General features: G+C 42.5%; 2 protein-coding genes across 2 annotated transcripts; one reads left to right on the top strand and one right to left on the bottom strand.

The window, feature by feature from the left end:
- Nucleotides 1-8,316: 8,316 nt before the first annotated feature.
- mrpl52 (mitochondrial ribosomal protein L52) lies at nt 8,317-10,648 on the bottom strand. Its single transcript, XM_073475216.1, has 5 exons — nt 10,571-10,648; nt 10,133-10,202; nt 9,033-9,100; nt 8,731-8,795; nt 8,317-8,630 (listed from the first exon to the last, which is right to left on the bottom strand). Exons 1-5 carry the CDS (start codon nt 10,602-10,604, stop codon nt 8,478-8,480), a joined length of 390 nt encoding a protein of 129 aa, XP_073331317.1. The 5' UTR covers nt 10,605-10,648; the 3' UTR covers nt 8,317-8,477.
- Nucleotides 10,649-14,980: 4,332 nt separating this feature from the next.
- ajuba (ajuba LIM protein) lies at nt 14,981-23,947 on the top strand. The gene is made up of 8 exons (XM_073475644.1): nt 14,981-17,627; nt 20,354-20,455; nt 20,620-20,687; nt 20,791-20,853; nt 21,719-21,849; nt 22,076-22,127; nt 22,346-22,414; nt 23,382-23,947. Exons 1-8 carry the CDS (start codon nt 16,064-16,066, stop codon nt 23,511-23,513), a joined length of 2,181 nt encoding a protein of 726 aa, XP_073331745.1. The 5' UTR covers nt 14,981-16,063; the 3' UTR covers nt 23,514-23,947.
- The last annotated feature ends 33 nt before the right edge of the window (nt 23,948-23,980 follow it).

The raw sequence follows: 23,980 nt of genomic DNA, 5'->3' as shown, positions 1-23,980 counted from the left end.
TCGCCATACAGGATTTTTCCATTTTTTGTTTGCATGTCTGACTTTAAGAAAAACAAAAGCTTTAGTTGCTTCCAGTTGTGGGAGAATTACTCAGTTCTGTAAACTTGGGTTTGAAACACCTCAGCGTAAAAGAACTCGTAAAAGTCCTGCTTTCAAAAACAAGATATATAAAGTGCCATAAGTAAAAGTACTCATTATTCAGAATGGTCCATTTCAGAATGATATATATTATATCACCGGATTCTAATCAGTGCAGCATTTATGTGTTATATGTTGCTACACTGGAAAATCTGACAAAGGGGACTTTACTTCAAGGAAACTGATTACCCCAAAATGACCAATTAAAGTAGACAAATGATTGTTAGCAGTTAAAACTTTTTAGCTCGTACTTACATTTAATAGTCTACTTTATTTGGTAATTCTGAGGTAATCAGTTTCCTGACTTTTGTCAATCAAAGTCAACCTTTAAAATTTAGACTGTAGTGAAAGTGCAACTAATTTGAAATACTTAATGTATCTCTGGGTTTCTTGATCCATAATAACACATGATAATTTATTTGTTGATTTTTATATGGTATTCATCATCTGAATCTGCAAAGTAAAAATTGAAATACTCAACTAAAGTAAAATTGAAGCGTGTTTACTGGTCTAGGGGAGGACTACAACATATTTGAAAAAAGCAGCATAACGCATCTTGAAGAGGAGGCTGCATGTAATCTGATAAACTGCCTCCACTCAGTGGCTAAGTTGCATTGTGGGAAATGTAGGCCCCAGGTTTTGAAAAGAAGGAAGAATGTGTGGAATAAAAAAGGTGATATTTCTGGTTCTGCTGTATTGATTTTGATCATGTGTTTTCATCCATAATGAGTCCAACAGAGTAAGACTGCTCCTTAAATATGGTGCCTACATTACCCACAATGCAACTTAGCCACTTAGTTTATCAGATTACATACAGCTTCCTCTGGAGCCACAAAAGGCTTTATACTACTTTTTGTCCCCCACATTTTCAGTACAACTCCCCAAGATCGTACTTTTTGTCCATTACAACATTAAAAACACGGACAGGATCCAACAATAGGAGTGTAGATGTGTGACAAGGTGACAGCATCTGCCTCCAGACCAGGACAGACCAGGTTTTGGGCTGCCAGAGGGGCCTCAGACGGAGCAGCCTGGATACACTTACACCACGGCCGGTTGTTTTGGACGTGGAGCCAGCAGTCATGTGCCGAGGAAGGAGTCGGAAAAAATGATGGAACGGTCGCATTTTTCTGAGAAGTGCGTTCCAGCTGAGCATCTGGTATTCTTGAAACATCTGAAGCTCTCAGCCAAGCCAGACTGCACTCCCTCTATGTATGTGTACTGTATGTGTGTGTGTGCTCGGGTTTATACAAAATGTATGTTTGTGCCCTTTCTCTCTCCTTTTTAAAATGACTTTTGAAAACGTGTGAAGAAAAAAAAAAGTGTGTGATGGCATTTTATGGGGTTTGGGGGATATTTTTCCCTCCGCTCATTTCTATCCCAAAAACTAAACCAAAAACAAGCTGCCTCCCTCCCTCTCTTTCCCCCCCTCTCTCTCTTATTTCCTCACCCACTGCAAAATTGTTCTTTTTATGAGGCTTCAGTCTCAAACCACTCCTCCTCTCACCACAAGTATCTCTGGTCTGTTTTTGCTCTTTCCTCCCTCCTTCAACCTCTTCTCCTCATGCTGCTCGGTTTTAACTCTTCACATACTGAAAAAATGATTCAGTGTAAACAGCAACAACAACCTCAGTAAACCACAAGATCGAGACAAACAAAGACTCGCATGTAAAGAAATTGCTGAAAACATGGCTGGCATGCAGTTGCGGTTTAGTTGCTGATAAAGTCTATTTTCATGTAAACGACATTTTTCAAGTGTTCGTGACATGAATTAGGTTTTGCTGACACACAAACAGTCAACCTTTGAGAACTTCTTACTGTTTGTGTCATATTCATCGACTGTAAAGTCTGGATGAAGCTTTCTGTGCCTTAAACCTGGATGCTTTGAATGGCCAGCAGGGGGCGAACCACTGGTTTCAAAAATAACTACAATTGCATGTAAGCTTATGAGAAAATGGTCCTACTGCTCTCTTGATTTATTACCTCAGTACACAGTTTCCTAATGAGTTTATGGTCTCAACTTTTAGTTTGAAATCGTCTTTAATACAGAATGATGTTCATTTTGTAAATTATGGTCCCATTTAGAGGAAAAATAGCCAGATCCAATCAGGATAGAGGCGCCACATACGTATTTTCTTTCAAGCTCCACCCTCTTGTAAAAAAAATATGGTCACTTCTGGCTCCAAAAAAACAAGATGGCGACGGCTGTAATGCCAAACTCGAGGCTTCAAAACCCACAAAACCAATGGATGACGTCACGATGGGTTTTCTTATGGGTTTACCGTTAAATTAGGGTATAAAAAGTGGCTTATATTGAAAAACAAGGACATTCAGACAGTGTTGTGAATCTTAACCGTTCTGTCCATAAACAGTGGTGGAATATAAATACTTTGACTTAAGTGCTGTACAGAAAAACAAATTCAAGGTGCCTGTACTTGACTTGAGTATTTCTATTTTATACAACCTAATATTTCTGCCATATCTGTACTTTTGACACTAGGGAAAACCATGTAAATCCAAATCTGGTGATTGTACAAGTACAAGTATACATGCCGATACCACTTACATACTTTGACCTAAGGTTTTGAATGCATGACTTCAACTTGTAGTGGAGTATTTTCAAAGCCACCATCTGCGAATTGCACAAAATAATCTTTCTTTTTAGAGATTTAATAACTAGCTTGCCGGTTTAACTGAATACAAACAGGCCAGACTTCAACTACACTACTATGTCGGGTAATGAGGCACTAGAAGAGGCGTTACAGCGCTGTGTGTTGCTGCTGTGGACTTGAAGATTCATGATTATACCGTAAACTAACCTGACTGACCCGACCATTTCTATTTTTTTGCTACTCACATCTGTTCAGCCACTTTCCTCCTCCACTTGGCCAAACTGTCTCTGTCTCTCTTTCTCTCTGTCTGTGTCAACTGGTGTTTCCATTTGTCTCAGTGGCTCTCTCTCATGCACAATAACTGTTTTGAATCCGTCTTTCTAAAGAAACTTCGACTGCTTCACAAACAGATGGATGCTCGCGAGCTGTGCAGGAAAGCTAAACACTTATACGAAGTGAACTTGATGATATACTCACAAAATAACTCATCAATGAGTTTAGGGAACTACTTTCTATTAAAGCCCCCAATATAAAGAGTGATAAGTTGTAATCTAACCACTGGCTCAACTGAGTTATGAGCCCTTAGTGAGCAAAGTTTCTGGGTTGCCAGGTTGTGAAATTCCTTTCGACCAACGGACCATACGGCCACTTACCTTCTGGATAAAATGTTGATTACCAACATTATCATCTGGTTTACAACAGATCTAATAAGCATTATCAAATGATTTATTAACCACTGATAAAGTCATTAGTTACAATTTATAAAGCCTTTGTAAAGGGTGTTCAGTTAATTCACAGAGAGGACAAATAACTAACATTATTATATAGTTTAAAAAGAAGAAAAGGGAAAAAAGAGGATTTAATCGTTATTTCAGAGATATTTGGTGCATCTCGTCTTCCCTCCGCCCCTTCTGAATTTATGATTCCATATCTCCACCGAATATCTGTCTCCTGCGGTGGACACCGTGCATGAAAAGACTGAAAGTCTGCAGAAACTGTCCTTCAATCCTTGCATGGGTTCAATTTCACAAAAAAAGACAGTCATGTAATTTTTTAATAATCTCATGGTACTGTACGTTTCCTGGAAAGACCTGCTCTGCGGCAGGAATTTGAGTTGTGTTTATAGGCAGTTTTCAGTGGAATTACCTTGAAAGAGCTACAAAAATCTTAATGACAGGAAATCATTTAAACCTGAGTAATTTATTTATTATTGCGACCTTTACCCTCCATATTTGGTGAATGCTGTGCACTGACTCAAGCGCTCTCTCAGTCAGTGGTTCCCAACATTTTGGTTGCGACCTCTTTAATTGAAGCCATGTCTAGTCTGTTTCATTTTCATGAACAAGTCGAACAAAAAGTAAAAGTGGGTCAGTTTTTTTTAAAAATCCCACGGAAAATCAATTTGATTTTCAGTTTTTCTGCTCCCACAACCACTTAGATTTATTGGATGATCTTTTGGATGACATGATGTAGGTTCTGGGATTAATTAAATGGTAATGTACCAATTTAACCATCTCCATGCTCCTGATAATGGTAACAAAATTTCACACTGTAGCTCTTTCCAGGAATTTCCCAAGAAGTTACAGTAAATTTCTGGTGAAATTATTAGGAAACTACTGGACGTGTTAAGTATAACGATGCCAGAAACCTTCCTCTGTGCCGTGTTAAAGAAAGTTTTTACTTTTATATTATGGTGATTCCATCCTGGTGGGCAGACAGACAGATGAACAGCAGGATAAGAGCCCATAATGTTTAATGTTGTAAAAGACGTTGCTGATCAGTAAGGGAGGGAGAAAATAAATCAAATTCCACAGACTGAGTCACATGTTTCACTTCATCTCTCACAGTAATCTGGATTTCTGTTTGGAGGTGCTACCCTGCCAAGCATCTGCCCTCCGTCTTGTCTTGCAGGTCACGGACATGAACGCAGATGAGACTTTTGGCAGCCATGTTGGCTTCTATTCCTCTTTTTCTCCCTCTGTCTTTCTCTCTCTCCCCTTCCCTGTCAGCCATTTTAATGCTGAACTCATACAGTCTGGCTGGGCGGTGCAGGAACAACCATCGGGCTCAGCACTCCTTCTCCATGCCAGGCAGGAAGTGGCCAGGACAGCTGCTTGCAATTCAACCTGAGACTTTGTTTGGGTGACCTACATTATGGCACCATTTACTTTTTCTACTGTAGCTTTTCTTTTTCTCTTCATTTTCTAGTTTTGACCGACTTCCACTGCTGGAAAGTGTCTAAATAAACTCGCTCAATGCTTTACCTGGGTACAGTTTCCAAGTATTTTACTTGAGTATCTCCATTTTATGCTACTTTACATGTCTACTTCACTACATTTCAGAGACAAATATTGTGCTTTTAACTCCAATGTATTTATCAGACAGCTGTAATGAAAAAATATCTACTTGGAACTTAAAGGATAGGATCCAAAAATGAAAATTCAGTCAATGTCTAGTCACCCCCAGGCCAATGGAAAGTTGAGTGAAGTTTTGTAGTCCACAAGACATTTCTGGAGCTTCACAGCAAAACAGCGTTGCAGCATTCTCTTAAAAAGACATTATTTACTCTATTTTAAGTTGAAGTCTTCACTGTAGCCACTAAGGTCAAGCATTTGCAAGCGACCGACTGAAGTGGGTGCACGAGCTCGACCACGTGTCCAGCGTGTAAATCATTTATTTTCAAATCAATTTGGGATCTCTGGGCTTCCTGAGACTTGGATTAAGCTGGACAAACTGTATGAAGACATTTTCAGGAGGGTTTTTTTGGTTGTTTTTTTTTTACATTTTAGTCCACATCTACTTTGGATGTTTAGGAGAATGCTGCAACACTGTTTTACTGTGAAGCTCCAGAAATGTTTTATGGACTACAAATTTTCACCCATAGTATTACACAATGACAGAATTTTCACTTTGAGCTGTTAGCAGTGCTACCAAAAGAGACATCATCTTTACCTTCTACAGAAAGAAACTCTCTATTAAGCAGGAGCAAACTAACACGACACAAGAGTGAAAATAATCTGTCAATGATGCAAAAAAGATAATTCAGCAGCATAAAAAGCAAACAAAAAGCCCAAAATTCGAGGAAGCCACAAGCTTTACTGTCCAACTAGCAACACACAAAGATAATTGAAGCCAACAGTGCAGCTTCTCATACTGTCATGCAATTCACTTCAATATGTTCAGGCTGTGTCATGTTGTCCAACACGCTACTGCCCAGGGTGCCCCTCACTCCAGGAACACCCAGGTCAGGAAGCGGTCTTTGGGAATAAGTTGCTGAATCAGACCCTCCACAAACCCCCCCTCGACTCTGCTGCACCGGGGCACTGCTCGTCCTCCTGCTGCCCCATCCCAGTCATATCTGCCAGGAAACCCTCCCTGTTTTCTGGTCTGTGGGTGAAACTACAAAGGCCTGTCAGCTAATCCTCATCCGAGCAGACTGACCTCACCTAACGCACACTACCCCCCCCTCTCTTAAACATCCACAGACCCTCCCTCCCTTCCTCCATCGCTGACTTCTGCACAATAAGCAACATCTGGTTCTCATTTCCCCAAAACCAAAACAACACGAGGAGGAGAGGAAGGGAGCTGTGGGGGAGGATGGGAGGAGTCGGAGGAGAGGTTGTTGAGGAGAGAGGCATTCAGGATGTGAAAAGATGGTGCGTCGAGAGAAAGGGGTTACATTTCTCACTGTGGGTGCAGCCGGAGGTCTTTGAAGGTCCAGGTGTGAGGATGTGTGTGTGTGTGAATGAAGCACGTCGCCCCCGTTAACCACTCTGACATTTTCTAACAACAGGCTCCGTGGCCTGCTCAACGTCCTGCCACACTTCAAGCAGTCAGCTCCTTTGGTCAACTGTATGAAAATGTTAAGACAAGGAGAGGAGGGGAGGGGGGGAGTGAGGGTAAACTCCCATCTCCACAGAAAAGAATCTGCAACTCAGCGGCTAGCAGCCCTAATTACAGTGAGGCTTTGCTGAAGTCTGCAACAAGACAAAGAGAGAAAAAGATGGAGGGAGAGCAGGGAGCAGAAAGCAAGAGTGAGGGCGAGAGGGGGGTAAGGAGGAGGAGGAGAGGCTTACCTCATTTTGTAAACAGTCTGTTTATAAGTCAAAGTCACTCTAAATTAGTGCTGACTTAACAAAGGCACAGCTGCACAGCGTCTCAGCAAAATGTCCCTTAACACTATAAATGCACGCGGCAAGTTCAGTTTGATTCTCTTCAAAAACAGGGTGCAAGACTCTTACATTTAAAGCTTTTTAAGACCTTTTCATGATCACCGTTAAGCAAATTTAAGACTCATTTCTCAGAAATTATCTTTTTCCAATTCCAGCGTTGCAGGTAGAATAAAGTTATATATAAGGGTCCCTGCAGTCTTACATCAGAATCTGGTTATTTAAAGGTGCAATATGGAAGAATTGGCCATGTCACCATATCAAGAAACCCACAACTGCTGCCATTAGCTAGTTAGCTCAATTAGCCACGCAGCTAGCAATCCAGACTAGGAGCTCCTGGGAGTGTTATTACAAGACAAGATGGGCCAGGGCTAGCTGGTTAGCATGCTAACTTATGTAGATATCTCTGGATGCACGACTCTTACATATAACACCTTTAAAGTTCACCCAAATATGAAAATTGGGTCACTGTCTACTTACCCCCATGCCGATGGAAAGTCATGCAGATACCCTGAAATAGTTCATCAGTGTGGTAATGATGCTTTGTAAGGGGCACAAAAGATCCCTGCACTCAAAACCACATTAAAGACACATAAAAAGTGCTGGAATGAGATTTCCTGCCACTTCTACACAGCTGATTTATGTGTTCTGCTTTGAAAATCAGATGATGTAAGAGACAAGTGTTTCTACAGCTTGATTAAGACTTCACCCGGCTTCAAATTCTGAGCCGATACCAGCAAGTATCGCTTTCTGTGGGCTGCTGTTGGCTGCAGCCAGCTAATCGTCTTTCCAGACAGCAGGCAGCGGGATGGCGCAGTCGAAATTATAAGTTTTTCCTCTTTGTTGGTAGAGATGCCCCATTAAAAAATAAATAAGTCGCTTTAAATGAGTAAACTAAAACTTGATATGAGCTAAAATGTTGACAGAAACACCCCTCTCTGTCTACAAGAAATCAATGCGTATTTTCTCACTTTTATTCTGTGAAAAACTCCCACAAGGTTTCTTTTTATTGGCTCTCCATTTAATCTTAACTGAGCTGCTGCACTGATGTGGACATGACTGAACATTCGCCATGTCTTTCGAGTAATAACATTGAGTTTTTACGGCATGCCAAGGTGTGAACCCCTCGCTCTCTCTCTTTAACACACATATTCATACGCAGTAAAAGGTCCTGGATCAGAGCTACTTCGTGTTTGTCAGCTCCTCCCTTCCTCTGCCTGCCCAACAAAACTCCTCTCCGAGCCCGACACCAGACAAAATGGCGTTCGAGCCTCCACACTGCCTTACAAAAAGGAGAAATGCTGCATTCTAGTGGAAGCTGAGAGACATTAACTCACCATTCGAGCTATAAAATGTTTATTTTCAGCCCAAAAATACACAATCATAAGAGATTCATATGAAACAGAACGAACATTTATTGCAGAAATCCATGAAAGGTGAAAAACACAAATTGTAAAGCAGAAGAAAACCCACAAATCCTCATAAATATAATCAATAGTCTGACTATATATCACTCAGATCAATCATACAGCAACATGATTACGATGACAATCTGTTTCTAACTTTGAGATGTTTTCTTTATTAATAGCTTCCCTTTAGGTTTCAGTAAAAGGGACTTCTTGTGCTCCTCCATCCTTTTGGCCTCTTCCTGTTTCTCACTCCACGCCTCCATTCCTGTGTCCACCTCATTGTTCAGCATCACGATACGTCTCTGGGAGAAAGAACGCAGAGGTTACAGACAAAAGTGCTTGTAGCAAGCACAGAAAGAGTGATAAGAAGGGAAAAGAAGGAAAACAAGTGTTGATACTCACGGCTAAAACTTCCCGCTCTTGTTTTCTTCTCAGGTGTCCCTTCATCGGAGGTGCTGGTCTTCCATCTGTCCAGATACACAGCAAAAGAAAACGTTAACACACATGAGAAGTGTCACCCTTTTCTCCAACTATCGCTAGCAAAGAAGGGGAATTAAACTTGTTTTTGCACTAACTGCATTACCGTGAATTTGATAAAATCAACGTCAACTGAACTGGATTACTTAGACACAAAAAAGGATGAAATTATCACCTAATATCTGTGACTCCACAGAAACTACAATTAAAAGTAAAGTAAATAATACCTGCAAACGACCAGTCAGGCAGATCCGTCAGAGGGCCATACTCTGTACCACTTCTGGCAACTCCATGTCTGCAAGCAAACACAAGCGTTATGAAGCCTCATAAAACTGCACACAGAATGGGAGGACTGAACTCAAAGCTGTTTGTTTTGGTTGCAAATGTGTGATTAATTCATTACTGTGCTGGCGAGTAGCTAAGACACAGATTTATCATTGTCTGATTAGCAAATTAGCATTCGCATATATGGCTACTATAAAACAGGAGTGATAGATTTGGCCTGGCTGATTATTGGGGGGAGATATTCAGCTTTTTTCCGATTATCCTTCTCAGTGTTTTCTGGTCCCACTCAATGTCCCGCCCACAACACCATCTGATTTGTTAGATGTCATGAGTAACAGCCTATCAACACTGAATGTAGAAAATAACTAGTAACTAATTGTGCGTTGAGTTGCAAGTTGGAAGTGGGAATTTCCGAGTCTGTATTTCCAACTTCCAATCTAAAAGCATTCCAGGGCATTTGCGTGGAAAAACATACTGCACGTTACGCAAACAATCACTACATGAAGTTAAATTTATCAGGTAAAAAGTAATTGTTCACTCTGTTTGCCATCATACTGCTGTGATGTCAACTGTGTATGTCAGTGTACTCGGACTACGCGGCTCTTGCCCGAGTTTCCAATTTGGAAATCCGACTTGAATGGCCGTTTCATTGCACTTTTCCGTGTCGAGTACAATGGAATGCACCACGAAGTTATCAAATAAATGCAGTGGACGTATAAAGTAGCAGAAAATGTAAATACTCTTCTGAAGGACCTCAAAAATGCACTTGAGTAAATTATACTTAGTTACTTTCATCAGTGGTTATTCTAAATGTTGACATACAATCTGCATTTTTGCTGCAAATGTAGATCTGTTACAGATATCGGTTATCGGCCTCCTTGATTACTAATTATCGGTGTCAGCCCAAAAAAACATATCGGTCGATTTCTGTAGGTAGATATGAAAATCAATGCAGAACAGCCAGAGATTGTCATTTTTTAATGCCCCTCATCATGTCAGTATAGGTGTTGTAGTTGTGCATATTCCCAAACAGTGAACTTACTCTTTCCTCCACTGCTCTCCACCCTGAACTCCACATGTAGTGCTGAACTGCCTGCTGGAGAGCCTAAACACTGGAAAACAACAAGTACAGGAGCAAAAGCAGACACCTTGAGACTCCCACAAACACCTCAAAAGCACAAGATACACTCTATTACTCCATCATCATCTCATAAGTACATACAGATCTGTAGTCAACGAGTTTAAAAGCATTTATGTGGCTACTTTATCTCCTCTGTGAGGCTAAATGCTACTTGACAGAGCTGTTAGCATCGTTAGCTTGGATAGTCCTCGTTAGCTGAATTTACGGTGGTTTTTAAAACATGCAGCTGTGTCAAATGTAGCGACAGGTACAAGAAGAAATTCACAGCGACGACGCTCAACTTTAAGGTTTTTAACGAGTGGCATTAACAACAGATTTAGTGAATAACCTCTGTCTCACCTGAACAGCACAACGTCCTCACGGGGGCCGCCATCTTGTCTGCACAGGTGAGTGTTGGCCAGCAGGGGGCGCTGAAGACACACTGAGAGGACAACACTGCACATTTTATTTTCAAAGGGGAGTTTGATGTGTTTTGTGACTTAAAATAAAGTTTAAAACATCTATAAAAGCAACTATAAATTCTCAGTTTGTGTTTTTTCTAATTTGGGTTAAATCTGACATTGATTTTGCACATTTGTTGTTGTTGTTATGACACTTTTCCCTCTTTATTTGGTCATTCAAACCAGTTTCCATTCATTTTTTAGATTCAACAATCAACAAACACCAGTCACAGGCATCCTTATGGTCTCCCAAAGCTTCTTATAATATGAAATATGTCAAAATAATAAGATAATAAGATGAGATGAGAGAAGATAAGCGTTTCTTGATCTCCTGGGGAGAAAAATCAGGTGTTGCATCAGCACAATGACAGAAATTAGTACAGATATAGCAGAAATAGAATTATATAAACTATAATAAGAGTGGAAATAAAAATAGAAAGCTATTCAAGAGCAGTTACACTCAATAATAATAGCACTACAAATAAATAAAGTGTCAAATCAATCACACATGGCAAGACTATTACTATTACACCTGTTAGGGACAAACAGATGTTCTCTTTTCACAAGACGTTGTTACATAAAAGAGTGTTGAGCACTGCTTCCACTGGAAACAGATATAATTTGACTGTGTATTGTTGAATCATTGAGATGATTAAGACAATTGGATTCCTTTGTGTGAGGCTGGACGAGAGCACCGGGGGCCTAAGACCTTCTAGGGCCGCAGGGTCACGCTCGACCGCTGTAAGTCAAAATGTCTGCCGCGGAGAAGGCCTACTGTACACTTTCTCCTCTGTCATCTAATTTATGGGTGGTTCTGCCAGTGGAAGGCATCTGATAAAATGATGGATTACACCCTCTGGCGAGGGTGAAATGTCTTCACTCATTTTCTTTGCTTATTCTGACTTCAGGAGTAATCTTACTGTACTTGGCTTGAGATCCAGATGTGGTCATTTAGTTTCTTTTGATCCTGTTCTCTGGAAGAAACTGCAAACATTCCCTTTATGTGCGCGTACATGTTTGTCAGTGTTGTTGCAGTCGCACTTCCCTGTGTTTTATCTGTTTGTGTCGCATTTCACCCCAAAGCTGACCTGTATTTCATTTCATTAAAGCATTAAAGGAACACTCCCGTGATGTGTAGTTTGAAAACAGCTGTACATTGTCCCCCGAGGCTCTGGGTGAGCTTTGTCAAGTCTGAGAAAACAAATCCCTGATGATGTCATTGTGATGTCATACGGGTTATCAGCCTGACTGGAGTGACTCTTCTTTCTTTACAGGTTAAATGTTGTGACTTGTTCAGCCTAAGAATTTGTTTGTTGTTTTTGCTTTTGTTTGAAAAAGCGACATTAGGGAAAAAACAAAAGATATATGATATTTTCTGTCTTGTTCCATCCTCACTCATCTTTAGACCGGTTTAATGCAGGATCCTGTAGAGTTACATTACATGAAGAGCATGATCCAGGTGTTTTGGCCGCTTGGCCCAGACTTTGGACTCAAAGCCAGGATATCAGAGCCTATTTTGCTTACGTTGTCACCATTATTTGCATAATTAAGTCTCTCATGAGTCCTCAAACTTTACAGAAGTGCAATACTCAAGTGCCTCTTTAAGTTTAAAGTGAAAAATACTCAAAACAGAAAACGTCACTTTTCTCCGGGAATAATAAACAGAGGATAATTGTGTTTATGTCAAATTGTGTTTGAGGAAATAATTACACAAACACACGCTCGGCTGGAAAACACTGAGAGGGATGAAGAAGTGGGCTTGATGCGCCTCTCTTATGATTTCGCCGGAGCAGCAATGCAGACAGAGGCCAGCCGCAGCTCTTCAAAGTATTGTTTTTGTATGAACTGCTCCGCTACTAAGCCCAGAAGAATTTCTCTGTTAGCTTTTCAGACAAGTTCCCACTCGCAGCCTGTGAGGTAAACGCTGGAGTCTGCAGAGGCTGCTGCAGGGACTCCGGTGAACCGCAGGGGCCATGAAAGGCTCCGCGCGGAGGGGGCTCCGGGGCAGATAGAGAGCCGACGAGCCTCACAAACACTGTTTGACTTGATCACGGTTTGCTGACTGTGTTGGTGTGTCCGCGAACTGCCACAGACTGCCGGAATCGGGGCCTGACTAATACCGGCCAGTCCTGAAATAGTCGCGGGATGTTTACCCTGTATCCTCCTTGGAGAACTCAGACACGCCGAAAAAATTCACCCGCCGCGTCACTCCGCCGTGTCCCTCCGCGCATTCCACAGGCTGGTGGTACAATGAAGTAGTGCCGTTGCCCAAACGACGCAGTTTTTTAAAATGATTTTCTTTGAGTGTGAGGAAGCACCCGCATCTTTTATTTAACTTAAAGTAGAAGCAGAAGCACAATGTAAATGTTCAAAGTCATGCATTTGAAGTGTTGCTGGGTGTTATATAAAGATGTGCTGTTGTGTTTTTTGTTTGTTTGTTTGTTTGTTATTTCAATGCCATCAACCTGCAGATGAAAATGAGCCTGTGTGGCTAAATCTGGCACATAGACTCTGGTGCTCATGTTAATTAATGTGCATTGTCCCTTCTTTAAATAAAATAAACATTAACTATATTAACAGAATAGGACCTAATAAGTAAAAGTACACATTATAACATCTCCTGTCATGCTGCTGTATCATATATTGCATTACTGCATTGTTATTGATGTATTATGTGTAGGCTGCATATTCATTTTGTGGCATTTTATGAACATGTTGTATAAACTAAACTATTAAAGTCCTTAAAACTAGATTTTAGGTCAGTGCCCTTGAGAAGATCAGGTGATAAGGCTGGTGTTGACTTACAGCCCCCAGTTTTTATGCTTTAACAAATAAATGTGCAATTCACTTTTTCTTTTCTTCAGATTTTAACAAACTTTTTGCCATAAAACGTCCCTTTCAGTATGTTGACCCCCAAAAAATATCAGATTCAGCCTTTTAAGAAGCTGTCGTATGTATTCTGTGCATAAGGACACCAGTTTTCTGACAAGCCTCGCTCACCACCACCATCTTCTTGTATTCTGACAGTCCAGCTCAAACTGCATGTGGCTTATTGAAATCTCTGCAAAACAAATCAATGTGTTTTTGAGCAAATCACACAAAATGTGATGACAAATAGTCAATGTTCAACATAAAGAGAAAATGTTCTTTTAGAGGAAATTGTGAAGCATTTTGTGATGGCTGATCCAGGTGCTGCAGAATAAGTCTTTACATTTATTAATCTGAGTTTTCTGTTTTATTTCTTGGACAAAAAATAGCCAAATTTAGCAAATTTGTTTTCTGTTTTTTATGATTTCATTCATATGTCTGTTTGAACATGATAAAAAGTTTCGCCCCTCCTAAAACAAGCTCATTTAAAGACCTTTGAGAGCTTTTAGAAAGTCACATTGTCAAACTGGGAGACTTAAACCCCAGTGTGGAATGTAACCCAGTACTGGTATGGCCTTAGTTACTATTTCCAAACTGTGGTAGGCCTATTGATACTTTTACTTTACTCAACATTTCTTCCACCACTGTCAAACTCATACATATTTTAAGCCAAAAATAAGCCTACTGAAGACATGACCTCAGTAGAGGGCACGGCCTTGCGTGGGTTGAAGTCTTAATTTAAAATGGCAGAAACTCTGTGGAAACATTTTTTTATTTTGGTTTGACACTTGTTGACTCAAGACCATGTGGCTGAAAACTTCTGACGTTATTTCCCACCCAAACAAATAGTCCCAAGCCCAGTAAAGTAAACACGAATGTCTAATTTTTTTATTTAAAATCATTATTTTTTTTGTGGAGAGCAGGTCTCGGCGGAGTGGGCACATCCTCTGAGGGACTTTTGCGTATGAATGACGAAACAGCCATGGCTGGTGGAAAGGTGTTCCGGCCTGGTGGGGGAAACGAGCCGCCGCTGACTGATAAAGGAGCCGTGCTGCGTCAAGCTGAAAAGTCCGACAGAACCTGAAGTAGCGGTCGCTCGGTGATTGTACCTTCAAAATAAAAGCGAGTGTAGCGCCGCTGTCGAAACGGAAGCGAATAAATAACCATTTAGGGGTCACGCACAACAAAGATGTGTTGAAGTATTCATCAAGAGTAAGTAATTTAAGTGAACGGAAACCAAAGCCGCACCACGGATAGTTAACACGTATGTTTAGTTTAAATGTAGGGCCTAACAGTCGCTGGGAAAGAGTTAATTCTGAAAAGCCGTAACCGGAACTAGCTGTGTCCTCCACGGCTAACTCGACACTTGTAAAAAAAGAGGGGGGAGGTAAGTAATTATTTAGGGGGAAGAAAGAAAGAAACAAAGTTGTCGACCGTGCAATGCACACGGGGAGGGATTTTATTTATCTCGAGCGACTCGTTTAACCCAGCACCGGTCTGCTGGGATGTAACTGTAACGGAGCAGCGCTTTCCCCCATTTCCTTCTCTCCCTCCAAACTTCTCCGCTACTCTTTGGTCGAGTCCCGGACAGGATTTCTGCTTTGAAAACGGGAATGTTAAAAAGCAGCCGAGCACAGGCGGATGGACGGACGGACTGAGGAGTCCAGCGAGTGCCGAGTGTGTGTGTGTGTGTTTTGCGTTGCCCGAGTTAAAGTTAATCGCTTTATTATTATTTTTTTTAACTTTTCCTGAACTTATTTCGTCCTGAGATGAATGGCAGAAGTCGGGTGAGTCGACTATCGGTGCACGAGCGGATTTATTTTCTTGTCTACACTGGACCCACATGAAGTGGAGAGATCCTCCATCCCGCTGAACCTCTCCGCTTTGTGTGTGTGTGTGTTTAAAAAAAAAGGAGAAATTCAAACGGAGAGACACCAACACACCGCACCGCACCGGATAACCAAGAAACCAACTTTTGCTGAAGTGTGTTTTTCGGACAGTTTTAAGTTTGAAGAGGAGATGCAGATGTGGAGCCACATGAGGGTCCACAAAGGAGGCCCTCCACGACCATAGGTCACGCCGGAGTGTCCTGGATGTATGTTTCTCCTGTTTCCTGGCTGGATTGACTTGAACTAATTGTCTAATCCAATGGATTCTTCCTCACCACAGCCTACCTGTACCTGTGGATTTTCCACATGAGGGCAAATCGGATGACTCAGAGGACTTAAGTCATGTAACCACCCTGAAATGTCTTAAAGGTCTTATTTATCTGTTTTGTATTTATTGTGTGTGTATATAAGGGGTCCTTTTTTTTTTTTTTAGCTTTGTGCTAGTTTCAAGGCCAGTTTTTAATTTCTGTGTAATGATCTGAAAACTGACATTTCATTTATCGTAGTGTAAACTGTAGATTTACTTGAACACCCTTTGTTCTCACTGTATTCAAGCACATTAATCTGTAACTTATAGAGGGGACCTGTAGGACTTGAATTCGCCCAGGCAGGTAAAAACACGACAAGGCTTCATCATGGACAGGCCGATAAGCAAGTTGTTGGAGAAGTTAAAGCTAACGGACTCGGGCAGTGTGAAATTCAACAGTTCAAAGAAAAAACATGACTCTGCCAACAACTCTAATAACAGCAACGCCAACACTGGCATCTCCGGAGGCAGCGGTGGGGGCAGCGGTCTGCCACCAGCTCCTAGCTCTGCAGCTGCCTCGCCCTCAAGACAAGGCCAGTTCTCGCTTGCCTCTGCAACCACAAGCGATGCATGTGTTTCAGCCAGTGGGAGAGCAGGAGGAGGAGGAGGAGGAGGAGGAGGGATGGGAATGCCTCCCCCTCAGCTCCTCACCCCATCGCCATCTTCCGCCACGGTGGGTGCCATACCTTCAGATGGCGAGCAGCCACTTCACCCTTCGACCTTGGCACAAGTGAGGCGCCGCTCCCCCCAGCAGAGAGCTTCCTGTTACCTGGGCGAAGGCGTGGATTCCCACCTGAGGCGTGAGTCAGGTCTAGGCCCAGAGTGTGACCCGCTGGGGGCGTTTGGCTCCAAGGCGTCCCTCAATCAGCGGCGCTACTCCCTGGAGCTCCAGCAGCTGGTCAGACGGCAGCAGCTCCTCTCCCAGCCGCCGCTCTCTGTCCCCCCGCCGTACCCTGCCGCTGCGGGCTATGGGTCAGCTCCCAGAGGTGGTGGAGGCGGCATGGCAGAGTCTGGTTACCTCGCCGAGCCTGAGAGGCACAAACGCCTCTCCCTCCAGGAGGCTCTGTTTTACAAACGCCTGAGCACGGGCAGTGAACTGTGGGAGACCCCCAGGCCTGCGTCCCTCTCTCATCCACCACATCGCACTGATGTGACCGGAGGAGGCGTAGGAGGAGGCTTCTTCTATCCCCCTGGACCAACCCTGAGCCCATGCTCATCGTTCAGCCTCCAGGAGTCGGTGCTGGTCAGCCCCAGGTCCAGTTTTGCCTCCAGCACGGCCAGTGGCGGCGGAGGAGGGAGCCCCATGGGGAGCCGCTGCAGCAGTAACCGGACCAGTGGCATCAGCCTGGGCTACGACTCCCGCCACTCTGCCTCTGGAGGCCTCCCTCCACAGCAGCAATCCCCCTCCATGCAGACAGTGGGCTCTGCGGCTGGTTATGGGGCTCCAGGCAGGGCCGCGGTAACTCCTGTGGAGGCCTGGAATCAGTACCTGGACGGAGGGATGCGTTCTGGGGCCCACGATAGCCGACACTCCTACCCACCTGCTGTTGGGAGTCCAGGAGCAGCGTGCTACCAGGCTGGACCAGAGTGGTGGGACGAGCAGCAGGCAGTGAGAGGCAAAGAGGGGGGTGTGATGGGAGAGAGGGCCCGATACTCAGATCTACCTGGAACCAGGTACCAGGAAGAGCTCACCCGACTTCTACTGAGAGATGCAGCGATGGAAGGCGAGGTGCTCCTGGAGGGCCTGATGCTGAAGGAGTCTCTGACGGCTCTTTCCAAACCAAACACGGCAACGATGGGGCCTTGCTCAGCCGGAGGGCCGGTCAAACCTCAGGAGGACCCAGGAGTCGGAGCCGGGAGGGAGGCTACGGAGAACCGGCAGGAGTTCTTTGGTGAGATGATTTTTAACAATAGTTTTCAGGCAGGAAAGTGAGGAGAAAGGTGGCCAGGATGCAAGTTAAATTGCAAAATCACATCTTTAATTTGAGCCAGTGCCGTCACTGTTCATGCACGGCATCCCATGCATTCAATAATAGAGCGCCAGGTCAGCCAGCATCCGCCCTCGGCGTGTTATTATTGTCCTCCTCACTGCCTGGTGTCAGATCACAGGTTTCTCTCTAAATGAAAGGGTTGTATGGATGGATGCACGGACAGATTAATAGTTGAAAGAGCGTATGGATGGATGGAACCTGTAGAGACATGCAGGGCTGTAGCACGCAGAGCACAGAGAAGAAGAGAAAAGAGAGCGCTCCGTCTTCAAAAAAAAACTGATCCAGACAGGTAGATATGTGTGGCTGAAGAGAAGAAAGGAAAAAAGGACGAGCAGGACAGAGATGTATATACTTCTTCAGGCTCACACCTGTAGACAAAACATCAGGGAAAGATGTTTGAAGACGTTGCCAATTTGCTACAGTGTGGTGCACATAGAGGGCTAATGCAGCGTAGCTACATGGCCATTAGACTGCAAAATTCTGCTGTAACACTCAGACACAAATTACATGGTTCCATATAAACACAGCTCCGACCATTACTGTGAGTCACAGAAGATTAGGGCTCAGGATGTGTGTGTGTGTGTGTGTGTGTGTGTGTAGCAGGGTAGGAGTGTGTTACGGTGGCTGGATGAATATGTGTGTATTGTTTCTCTGTGGCAGGGTGTGTTTCCCCCAGAGTGACTTCAGGCCACAGTAACGCAGCGTGTGTGAGTCATGTGTGTGTGTGTGTGTGTAATGCTGCCTTGGCGTGTGCAGGGGCGGTGTGCTGTAGCCTGTTTTTCTGCTCAGGTATGTGTGCCCGGAGGGGACATGCAATACTGTACTCCTCTCAGCCATTAGGACGAAATCAGAGGCTCTGAGGTGTGAAGACAGACGCTCTGTGCTCAGCCGACGCACTTGTATTAAAGTTTTGTGCTGAGTAAAGACAGAATTAAAAAGGAAAGTGAAAATTAAAAATCTTGTCCCATAAACGGAGAAACTATAGGAGTAGATTCAGCGCTAATACTTAAAAAAACAAGAAAAACAGGGATTTTTTCCCACAAGTTCAAAAGAATCGTGTATAAAAACAAAACTATTCAGGTAATATGTCCCGTTGTGCTCTTAGATTACCATAGATGCACTAATATTTTAATTCAAAGTGTGCTTAACCTCACTTTTTCACCATTTGGTGTATCGTTGGCTCAACACAATCCCAGTCACTTAAACAAATTCTCTCCCAACTTTCTCTATATGTAGCTGCTTCGGAGGTTAAATTTAAAGCCCTCGAGGTCGAGTCTTCTCGCCCCTTTTTGGTTTCTGGCTTTGGCAGAGACTCGCGCCTGTTCCTAAATATCGAAGGGACTGTCCAAGAGTGTAGGAATTCTCGTTTTTGCGTGGCACTCCCTCAGCCACATTAGAAAGGAAAAAACGCAGGCAGACCCTTTAAATAGATCACAAGAAACGCTGCAGCTCGGACCACCACACCACATTTTCCACTTTACATCTAGTGCAGGATGTGTACTTAGACTGAACTGTATTCTGTTTGATGAGGAATACAGAGAAGTGGGTTTAGAGGAGGCTGCAATGATTATTTTCATTATTGAATATTCTGCTGATTATTTTCACAATTAATCATGAATATCAAGAAAAATGGTGAAAAATCCTGATCACAGTCACAGTCCAAAACCCTAAGACTCTTCGTTTACTTACATAAATGATGAAGAAAACCAGCAAATGTTTGACATTTTTTGCTTGAAGAACGATTGATCGATGTTCAAAAAAGTAAACTTCATAAAATCAATTCTTACGTGCCAATTAAGCCGATAAGCATAAATATGCCAAGTGTGTGACTGATGAAGTGTGATGTCACGAGGACACAGAATTAAAGGCGGGACTACTGACAAGGCGTTTCAGTAGCAGTGTTTTCGGTGGGAGAAAGGAGCTTCTGTGTGACCTTTTTAACTTTCAGGATCGTTTACATGCACGAGGACATATATGTACAATACCACACAGCAATTGCAAACCACCCTCGGGTCTGTTCAAGTTTTTACAACTGACTTTTAAAAAAAATGAGAAAAATGAGCTGACTAGTCTTTGTTTCATTTATTTTAAATAGACAAAAACATTAGATAATGATTTGAAAGAAGCAGATAGAAGTGATCCCTTTTTAAATGTGTTACTTTTGTTGTCTCCTGAGGTAGTTCAGGCTCCTAAAAGCAGAGGAAAGTGCAATCTCTTTTAATCTTCAAATTGCTCCAATTGCAGGGTGTAATGTCAAATTTAAAGGAAAGTCTTCAGCTAAAAAAAAAAAAAAAACCCTTGAAGAAAGAGTCATCTTATTTTCTGGAACGACTGCCAAAAAGTCAGATCCGGTGGAGTTTCCCTTTTAATAACAGGGCTTCAACAGAGACACTCGAGTGGATGAGCAAACAGGCTGGCATGGGTAACCGGGTTTTAACTGTGTGAAAATCCCCTAGGTGGTGCGAACGAGAGGATTTACAAGTGTTGACACTTTGTGTGGAGTTGGATTTCAGACACATCCTCTCGGTATGCGTCGTAAACGAAGTGCTAAGAGCCGCCGAGCGATTAACTCTCGACTTAATGCGTGTTTGTGTCCCGTTGTGTTTCTTTTCCCATTGTGCCGGCAGGGACCTGTGTGAAGTGTGGGAAAGGCGTGTACGGGGCGGATAATGCCTGCCAGGCTCTGGATAGCCTCTATCACACACGCTGCTTCACCTGTGTGTCCTGTGGTGAGTATACCCCCCCCCGCCCCCTCCTCAACCCCCCAGACACAACAGTGAGGATTTAGCTTAAATTCTGTCACCAGCAACACCCTTTCCAAACACCATTTTCAACCATTTACTCTCCAAAATCTCCATGTTTTTTTCACGCTTTTATCTCCCTCCCTCTGCAGGACGCACCCTGAGAAACAAGGACTTCTACAATGTCAGTGGCTCTGTGTACTGTAAAGAGGATTACATGGTAAGAGTCGAGGTCAAAGGCGTGTTTTGTCATCCGTCTCAGACATTTTCAGAGTCGGAGGATTGATTTTCCGCTAATGGTAATCTCTTTGTTGTAATTACAGTTTTCAGGATTCCAGGCTGCTGCTGAGAAGTGTAGTGTGTGTGGCCACCTTATTCTCGAACAGGTGAGGGCGGTGTGTGTGTGTGAACATGCCTCATGGAGAAAACCACAAATGCCTCTAAACTCTCAAGACTTATGTTAGATTTAAAGGGAATATTTTTAGTCTCATGCGTCCCATTTTCCCCCAGAGGATAGAGGAATTCAGTGACGTCTTTTTGTTGGCTCCTCCTCGGGTTCCCACAGCCGATTCTCAGAGGAATGTTTGTCTTTGGGTTTTTTAATAAATAAAGAATAAGAACCTGTAGTGATTAGCTTTAAAACTTTTTACCATATTTGAACCACATAATACCCATAATATAAATAGAAAGCTTACAGCGGGTCTGTGAACAACGGGCCATTTTCTGCATCGTTTGAATGGCTTAATCACAGTGAAGTTAAAGGACTACACATGATTGATGCTCGAAAGTGTGTTGATGTAGCTACATTGGAATTATTACAACTTTCTCGTCTCCTGCTTTAATGATTACTAGAAAATAACTGCAAAACAAACTCCTGCAAAAGACGGAGGCATTCAAGGGAAACATTACAGGGGAAATTATTAGCTAACCAGTACTGTCAAAGTTAATATGAACCGCTGGTAAAATAAATTGATAGTAAACATTAATTACTGTGGCTATAAATTAATTCTGTAAACTTTATTTTTCATAATTTCATTTATTGTAGCAATTTAGATGTGGTGACGAAGGATTTTTAAGTCTGGAAGTTGGTTTTTGTACCTTAAAATCCTGCTACGTATTACAATCACAGTAGTAACAATTGAAAACACAACTCACATTTCTGCATACACATAGGTATAGGAGAAAATGAACCACTTTAAAGGAAAATTAGAAAATCAGTGACTTAAATAATATTTCGGTCTTCATTCTCAGATCCTGCAGGCTCTCGGGAACTCGTACCATCCCGGCTGTTTTCGCTGTGTGGTGTGCTCCAAGGCTCTGGATGGGGTGCCTTTCACCGTGGACCATCACAGCAACATCTACTGCGTGGCAGACTACAACAAGTGAGACTTACTCATTTGTTAAAAATATGACTTAGGCGTCGGGTGACTCTTATAATGTCTGCCTGTATTTTATCCTATTCATCAGTGTTTAAGTGTAACAGTAAGGTTTTGCATGTGTAACACTTGAAGAATGTCCCTTACTCATCCCACGTCCTTCAGAGACATTACTCAGCTGCGAGTGCCGCTGGTTTCCACAGTAAATAAACTTTCTCCTCTCGTCCCGCAGGACTTTCGCCCCAAAGTGCGCTGCCTGTTTACAACCCATCCTACCTACTGAGGTGAGTACGTGTTTTCGTCTCCAGTGCACAAGCTGGCTGGAGGCGTGTTCCTGCTTTTACAACCAGTGTAATAAAGGCAATCAAATCTGTTTATCTTGCATATATTTCTGGTGATTCACATTTGTTTTTAACAAAACTGAAAGTGTGCCAAAAAAGTCAAAACAACCTCCCTTTACCCTGAATCTGACCTCTCCATTTTCTCCTGTTTTGTGTCTCAGGGCAGTGAAGAGATCCTCAGGGTCGTGTCTATGAATAAGGACTATCACTTTGAGTGCTACCACTGTGAGGTGAGTCATCTTTCAAAACAAATAAAGCACAAACTTGTTTATTTTGTTCCCTCTGTTTTCTAAAATATAACAAGGCCTACACTCAGAGACTCTGAGGCATGTTCGCAGTAAATCTGCGTGGGTTTTGGGCTTTCCCATTGTCAAATCGTGAAGTGCATGAGCCCTTTATGGCCACTTTCCATAAGTCCATATTTCGGAATACTTTGCCTGAGGGAATTACCCACAGTTCAGTGTTGTGAGTCTTTAATTCTTTAGTTTTGAAAAGGGACGGTGTCCATTAATCAAACAATGAAATAATCTAACAAATTTAAATGTACCCAAGTAGTTTTCTTTGGCTGTCCTGTCACCTGATGTTAATGGGCATCCTAGAATAAATAAAAATAATATCACATGTACAGTAGTTTGAAAACATATTACAGTTTGATTTAAAAAATAAAAAATATAATACAGTTAAATTACATGACAGGGCAAAATCCATGATCAGATGATGCGGGTGGATAAAAGTAGCATCACTGGTCACATTTTTAGGTGTCAACAAGCCATTTCTTGGTATTAAACTTTAATCCTGGCCCATTCCTATTTCTCGTGGGCCAAATGCTGGCTTTTATCAACCTCTTGTCAGTTCTTTGATCATTTCGTTAGCAGGCTAATTAGCCCATTTTTTAGTTATGACACAAAAATACTTTTGCTTTCATTAAGAAGTTGTAACGCAGGCTGTGAAAGCACAGGGGATTTAGGAGGATTAAACTGACAACTTGTTTTTAAACATTTAAATTCCAAGCTTTACATGTCAGACATGAGAAATGTGAACGTCCGGCCCATTGGCACTCGCATTAGTGAGTGACATTGGGATTTGGCCACATTGTTCTGATCAGACTTTTTTTTTTTTAACGAAGGTCCTTGATGTTTGACCTCACTTCCTCTGTGTGTTCCTGTCCTTATCTGCATCTTTTCCCCTCTCTCTCAGGAGTGTGGTAAGCAGCTCTCCGATAAGCCCGGCTCGCAGTGCTTCCCCCTGGACTCTCATCTCCTCTGCCACTCCTGTCACATGGGCAGAGTGTGCACCACACACAACATTCCCCCTCACAACACACACTGATCAGCGCCTTTGGATGAAAACGCCGGTCTCGACATGCTGTCGTTCTCTCGTGCTTCTGCTCTTTTTTTTCTTCAAAATGAAACTGCTGATATTAAGACTTCTCCACTGATTCACTTTCATTTGGTCTTGGATCAGTCCCCTTTGTCACATGTACTGCCTGCTGTACTTCTTGTACTATTACTGTACCATAGTTATAAGGGAACGGGAAAGAAACTACTGCTTTTTTACCCCAATGTGGCTACTGTTTGCTGTAGAAGAACAAGGGATTTTTTGCTAAACTTTTATTTTGTATATATATTATGGCTAGCAAACATTTTGCACTTAAATTTGACTTTACTGTAAGAGATTTGTTACGTGAATCTGTACAATTTGGGTAAAAACATTACTGTAATTTCTGTATGCTGTAATAAATATTTCATTTGTGTTCAAGTCAATGGTTTAAACAAGTTCACTGTGAAAAAAAATCC

The sequence above is a fragment of the Pagrus major genome, chromosome 10 (genome assembly GCF_040436345.1).
Source record: "Pagrus major chromosome 10, Pma_NU_1.0".
NCBI lineage: Eukaryota > Metazoa > Chordata > Actinopteri > Spariformes > Sparidae > Pagrus > Pagrus major.
This window is presented reverse-complemented; position numbering and strand designations above follow the sequence as displayed.